The sequence below is a fragment of the Alligator sinensis genome, unplaced genomic scaffold, assembly GCF_000455745.1.
Source record: "Alligator sinensis unplaced genomic scaffold, ASM45574v1 scaffold226_1, whole genome shotgun sequence".
NCBI classification, from domain to species: Eukaryota; Metazoa; Chordata; order Crocodylia; family Alligatoridae; genus Alligator; species Alligator sinensis.
Genome location: NW_005842028.1, coordinates 2,357,171 through 2,364,409, shown reverse-complemented (window position 1 = coordinate 2,364,409; position 7,239 = coordinate 2,357,171). Strand labels below are relative to the sequence as shown.

The following is a 7,239-nucleotide window of genomic DNA, read 5'->3' as shown; positions in this document are numbered from 1 at the left end:
TGATTTTCAGTTGGGACTGAAGGTGCCCATTAGCCAGCTTCACTGAGCTAGTCAGCGCATGTTGTTGAAGCAAGTGGAACTTGCATTTTTTATTTGTATCTCATCTTTTAATAGATAGAAAATTTGCTTTTTGAATGCCTTATTAGGCATATTGAATTCCTTTTTATTTGCTCCTAATGTCCAGTCCAGTGATTTGCAATTTCCCATTCTCAATGGTATACTTTGTAGGAAGATTAACATTCTTTTTTCCCAACTTCCTTCCCAGCATCCATGGCTCCTTCCAGAAAAAGGGACATCGCTGGTGGTGCCTTTAGAGCAATGATTGCTGGTACCGTTGCCTGCTTCATGACAGCCTGTATTGCAGGTACCCTACCTAACTTGTAATATCACTGTGTGACCACCGGGTGGCAGTGTGTTAGTATGGTAACTTTGTAAGTAGACAGTGTGTGTTATTTAGCTGTCAGCGTTCCTATCCCTTAAAGATGGATAAAAGTTGCTAGGGTTGAACTGAAATTTGGGATGTAAAAAAGACTCTTCTTATTTCTTCTTCTATATCGTATGTATCAATTTTAAAATTTGCTACTCAACACATAATTACTCATTCATAGTAAAAAAGATAATTACAAGTTACAAGTGAATTGAAGTCCCTTCCCCACTCCTCTGCTCTGCTGTACCGTGTATCTAAAAATTAAAGAAACAATGACAAGGAGGAGGAGCGAGCCGGGGAGTATAGCTCTTCTCTTGTGTTATAATAAATGAACATTTTGGGGCTGAGTCTGTACATCAGCAGTAACTATACTGAAGATAATGGCCTTACACTAGTAAAAGTGTGATCAGAAACAAGCCTTATATTTTCAAAGCTGCGCCATGAAGTTGAGCCATTAGCTACAAAAAAATCACCATTTCAGAGAGGAAATGGAAAGAGAATGTAACACTATGCATCACTGCAGGGATTAATTCTTTAGCCAACTGTTGAAGGATTTAAAAAATAATCCAGTATGGTTAAATGAAACAAGTTTTTTTTCCTTTCCTTGAATCTAACTAGCCCCTTTCTACCTTGGCGTTCTGAGCATGCACTATGAGACTCAAAGAATTCATACTGTTTCAGTTCAGCTATGATCTTGGCACATAATTTGGCTCAGAACAGCATATCCATATCAGCTTTTGTTCGCTCATCAGGCCCTTCCCATTTCTTGGAGACAAGGGTCCTTGAAAGTGCACAGGTTGAAATTTTAATAAATAGCAATCTTACCCAGGGAAACTGGGGCATCAGAAAACCTTGCAAGGAGTGGAACCTGAAGTTTCCAGGCCTGACTAGAAACATAAATTGGGAAGAGGCATAAATTATTTTCTCCACATGGTCCTTAGGCACCCCAAGTCAGATTTTCAAAGGCGCTTCAAGTTACAGAAGTGCTTTAACAGATTAGACACCCAACTCCAATTGAATACACACCTAAAGACTTTTGAAAATCATGCTATTAGGAGCCAAAGTCCTGTTTTCATAGGTGACTTAAAAAATTAATGGGACTTTGGATTCTTTGACTCAAAAATCTTACCCTTAGACTCAATCTCACTATGAACTACTTGACCACTTGCTGCCATGCTAAAACTCCAGGTATTTTGCTTTCTTACAGGTAAGACCTAATCCCATTAAATCAGTCTTACCTTATTGGATGACAGCCAATAAACCCTCAAAATGTCAAGCAGTATATAACAGCTCATTTGAAAAAAAAAATGCTAATTTTCAGAGAGAGAGAGAGAGAGAGTGAAGAGGTTTTTTTGTTTTGTCTTTGTTTTTAAGATAGCCACATTTCAGAACTGTAACGAATGACTTGATGTGTTTGAAATAAATCAATTTCCCTGGGGATCAAGCCACTCCAGTCTCCTCACTGCTGGGTGTCGCCTGTTATAAATGGGAGAAACTGTACTTGTCATTTTTCACTCTGGTTAGCAGAGTGACATAGGCCTTGCCTTACTAGGAAAAAAAGTGTTCTTTCCTCACATTAGCTAATGCATAGTAGCTAACAGGAGGTAAAACCCTGAACACAAGGTAGCCTTAATACACGAGTTAGCAGGTCAAGGTAAAGGGTAACTCCTTTCCTTGTAGTGAAAGCTACAGCCTTTTCTTGATTAGCAGTTTACCATATGTCACTTACCACCTGTTTGCTAGCATCAGGTAAAAACGGATCTCTTTTCCTACTGAAGACACACCTCTAGAGACTTCTGTTATAGATTAAGGCAACTAACACCACTGTACTCAATTTCCAGGAATATTATCTGTGCCTGTTGTGGAAGACGTTCCATGCTACATTATGTTAGGGAATGCCTTCAACTCAACAGGGTCACCAAGCAACACCACAAAAGTAATTAGATGCTGCCAAGACCTTTTTAACAGGTACGGACAAGTTCTTCATTCTCTCTTCAGGTAGCTCTTTGAACTCAGGTGTTATTTATCACTGCTGTATTTTTTGTGGCAATGTTTTAGGAAATAAAGGTAAACAAAGGTAAAGGTAATGGCAAGATACAAAAGATATATCAACATTCAAAGACATTGCTTTTTCTAGTGCAAATAATGAAAACAAAGTATGAGGTGACATGAAAGTTTGGAATGCAAGAGTTACTATTGCAGAGTGCATAAAACTCGTTCACCCACCTTGGTTGGTTAGTTTTCTAGCTGGAGGTCCAACAGCCTGATTTTGTTTTTGAGCACTTGACTCTGTTTCCAGGCAGCATGAGTGACTGGTGCCTCCTGAATCTGGGGGGGCACCCACAGAAGCCGCTGACCCTGTTGGGGGGGGCACCAGCCCTACCGACAGCTTCAGTGTCGGCCATCAAGGGGGGCACTGGCCCTGTCAGAGGGGCACATGCACCCCTGTGCACCCCCTACCGGTTGCCTATGGGTTACAGTGACATTGTACTCCTTAAAGAGATTAATACTTTAACTCTGTCTGAACAAACTCTTTTGGGTTTTCTTGTAAATATTCACTTCTCCTCTATCAAATGAACACATTTCCTCACTATCAAATAATAGTGCACTATCTCGCCATAACTATACATCTGACATAAATCAGAACCTTTTCCTTCAAGACTGTGTGTTTGGATGGAAAACAAAACTAAACTAAAAGAACATCTTTTATTTAGATATCTTTGCACACATTATGGTAGTGTTGGAGTGGTATAGCTGAGATGGTCAGGAAATACTTGAGAGGCAAGAATTTTTATGGATGATAGCTTTTATTGGATCAGCTGCATGGTTGAGATTAGATTTAGACAATCTTTTGAATGCAACACATAGTTCTTCAGGTCTGAGGGAAAAACAGGTACAGCAAAAAATAAAAACAGCCTGCAAGGCCATGAAATTGGAGGAGAAATTCCTAGAGGTAGTAGACAAGCAAATCACAGAAAAAGGATAGCTTGATTAGAAGAAAGGTAAGACCTTTCAAAAGGGAAAAGAGTGGTTATCACCTATAGTGTGAAGAAAGATTATCAGGAATCAGGTAGACTGTAGTATGCCATAAATTCAATACCCATGTTCAGTCCTTGGTTCTTAGGTGTCCAGCCAGCTTATAAAATTTTTCCTTCTAGGCTCACCTTCTCAAGGTGTTTTGTAAATTTGTACTGAGCATGAAGACAGTGAGATCAGAAAGTGAGTCATTGCTCGGTGAAAAGTGTTCTCCTATATGTGCACGTGTCTCTATCCATAATCTTTTTCTACATTTTGATATGTAGTTATATCCACATAGGGTGCTTACAGACATGGGGAAAAAACCAAAACAGCACTTTACTTTCTACTCAGCGTGCCCCTGTATCAAGCACAGCGCATGCCCAGAAGAGAAATTGTCAGTTTGACCCAGTTCGCCCAGCATCTGTATAGTTCATGTGCTTCAGTGGGGCTTTTTGGCACCTTTACCAGCTATTACATGAACGTGCCAAAAAGCCCCACTGAAGCTCATGAACTATACAGATGCTGGGGAGCCAAATCAAACTGACACAATTCCTCTTCTGGTAAAGTGTGGTGCAGAGGAAGCGGGGAGTGAGGGGGTTTACATCTGCCAGCACACACAGTTTCCATGAGGCCATTTGGTGCATTGGATGAGATATACCACATTTTGGGATAGGCTTGTTGAAAAATCCATGGTTTCTTGCGTGTTGATTGTTGTAGCAGTGGAGATGTATTGACAGGCTTTCTATCTATTGCTAAGGCAAGGTTGTGTCCCATTTGATGTCTCTTGAACAGGGGAAGCTTACTTCTGATGATGAGTTGGACAAGGTTAGGGTGTTATTTGAAAGCCAGGAGCGAGGACTGGGGGTTGGGAATATTCCTTTTAAGTTCTGATCTTTATCAAGTAGGGGCTGTAATTGTTTGATAATTCTTCTTATCAGTTCAAATGTAGTGTAGTAGGTGACCGCCAAGGTTGTACACTTACAGGAGGTTTCTTTATGTATCATAGCAGGTTACTGTGAGGTATATGAGTGCTCTTTCAAAGATATGGACTATTGCAAAAATTACATTTTTTATAACACACCGTATGTGGTGTTTAGATTGTGACGTGCAACAAAGATTTCTCTGCATGAGTTAGGGCAGGTACATATTTAATTCACTGCAATATGTCTTCTAGGGCTGTGCGAAATTTTGCTGGCAGTTTTGTTTCGACTCTGTTTCGACTCGTTTCGAGTGAAATCAAAATGAAACAGAGAGCTTCAACACAGCCTCAAAATGGCTCACCAAAAGCATCCAGGAACGTCTCAAAGCCAAAAAGGAGCTGTACACCCAATGGAAGGGAGGGCCATCACCAAGGAGGGTTATACCTCCATCGCACGAGATTGTAGGAGGGCTGTTAGGCAGGCTAGGGCAGAGATGGAACTGGGACTAGCGACCCAGATCAAAGATAACAAGAAGTCCTTTTTTAAATACATAGGGGGTAAAAAGAAGGTACCAAGTAACGTGGGGCCTCTGCAGGACATGCTTGGTAATCTGGTGGTAGCACCAGACGACAAAGCTAATCTCTTTAACAGATTCTTTGCTTCCATTATTCTGAGCAGGGACAGAGGGACAATCAGGTGCAGCCAGGCCCAGGGTCAGTGAGAACCTAGTCAGGGAACTTCTGGAGGGACTAGACATGTTCAAATCAGCAGGTCCCGATGATCTCCACCCCAAAGTGCTGAGGGAACTGGCAGAGGTCATTGCGAGACCCCTGGCACAGCTTTACAAGCACTCATGGTACTCTGGCGAGGTGCCAGAGGACTGGAAAACGGCCAATGTGGTCCTCATTTTCAAAAAAGGGAGGAAAGAGGACCCAGGAAACTATAGGCCCATTAATTTTACCTCGGTCCTGGGGAAGATCTTTGAGAAAATTATCCAGGAGCACATCTGCAAGGCACCAGCAGGGGAGATAATGCTTAGAGGCAATCAACATGGGTTCATTAGAGGCAGGTCCAGTCAGACCAACCTGGTTGCCTTCTATGACCAGGTCACAAAAGCCATGGATGCAGGTGTTGCAGTGGACATAGTCTTTCTCGACTTTAGGAAGGCCTTCAACACTGTGTCTCTCCCCATACTCATTAAAAAATTAGGCAACTGTGGTGTCGACGTCTACAGTGTCAGATGGGTCCCAAATTGGCTGGAAAGCCACACCCAGAGAGTGGTGATGGACAGGTCATTTTTGACCTAGAGGGACATGGGCAGTGGGGTTCCCCAGGGCTTGGTCCTCAGGCCCCCACTGTTCAATATCTTCATCGGCCACTTGGTCAAGGGGGTGAAAAGCACCTTGTGCAAGTTCGCAGATAACACTAAGATGTGGGGAGAAATGAGCACGCTATAAGAGAGGGACAGGCTACAACTAGATCTGGACAGGTTACAAAGGTGGGCAGATGAGAATAGGATGGGTTTCAATACAGACAAGTGCAAGGTACTACACCTGGGGAGGAAGAACCAGCAGCAGACCTACAGGCTGGAGAACTCCCTTCTTGTCAGTATAGAAGCAGAAAAGGATCTTGGAGTCACTATTGATTCGAAGATGAACATGGGCTGCCAACGTGGGGACATCCATAGATGCATCACAAGCAGGTCCAGGGAGGTGATCCTCACCCTCTATGTGACATTGGTCAGGCTGCATTAGGAGTACTGTGTCCAGTTCTGGGCGCCACACTTCAGGAGGGATGTGGATAGCATCGAGAGGGTCCAGAGGAGGGCCACATGATCAAGGGGCAGCAGTGTAGGCCCTATGAGGAGAAGCTATGGGACCTGAACCTGTTCAGCCTCCACAAAAGAAGACTGAGAGGGGATCTGGTGGCTTCCTATAAACTTGCCAAGGGAGACCAGCGGGCAATGGGAGAGGCCCTGTTCCCCCGAGCACTACCTGGAGTAACAAGGAATACTGGCCATAAGTTGACTGAGAGTAGATTTAGGCTAGACATCAGGAGGCACTACTTCACAGACAGGGCAGCTAGGAGCTGGAACCAACTTCCAAGGGAAGTGATGCTTGCCCCTACCCTGGGGGTCTTCAAAAGGAAGCTAGACAGTCACCTCACTGGGGTTGTTTGACCCCAGCATCCTTTCCTACCCATGGCAGGGAGTCAGACTTGATGATCTTCTTAGGTTCCTTCCAACCCTACCAACTATGAAACGAGGCAAGTTGAAACATTTCAGAATTTTCAAAACGTTTCAAGTTTTGTAGCTCAAGCTGGGCTTGCCTACAGGGAAACAGAAACTAAAGTAAGGAGAGGGAAGGGGAAGAGGGTGCAAGGCCCCAGAACCCAAAAGCCCCTGCAACTATCTCCTTGAAAGCTGGCAGGCTTCGTGGCCTCAGCAGGAGCTAGCATGCCTGGAGTTTTGACCCCACTGTGGCTTAACACATACACGTGACATGAGTTTTTTACTTTGAAGATTGTGCAGGTTCCCTGAAACCGCTGCACCTATCTCCTTGAAACTTGGCAGGCTTCATGCCCTCAGAAGGCACTACCATTCCTGCAAGATTCATCCAAATCAGGCCAGAAATGACAAAGTTATAGGCTGTTTCAAGCTTCCCCATTCTAGCCTACGGGCGAAACATTGAAACAGTGTCGAAACAGTAAAATTGTTTCGACAAAAGGAAACGGAACAGCGGTTTTGAATTGAAACGAAATTCGAAATGAAGCACTGTTCTGTCGAAACGTCAAAATGCAAGTCGAAACAGAACGGTGCCGTTTCACACAGCCCTAATGTCTTCCTCTCACATCTACAAAACATTACTTTAAAAG

General features: G+C 43.4%; 1 protein-coding gene across 1 annotated transcript in view; it reads left to right on the top strand.

The window, feature by feature from the left end:
• Positions 1 to 7,239, top strand: part of SLC28A3 (solute carrier family 28 member 3) — a 93,310-nt gene that overhangs the window by 84,253 nt on the left and 1,818 nt on the right. Inside the window, exons 17-18 of the mRNA XM_006022301.3 lie at positions 266 to 364; positions 2,269 to 2,395. Of these exons, the coding sequence (XP_006022363.1) occupies positions 266 to 364; positions 2,269 to 2,395 (226 nt within the window). The remainder of the gene's footprint in view (positions 1 to 265; positions 365 to 2,268; positions 2,396 to 7,239) is intronic.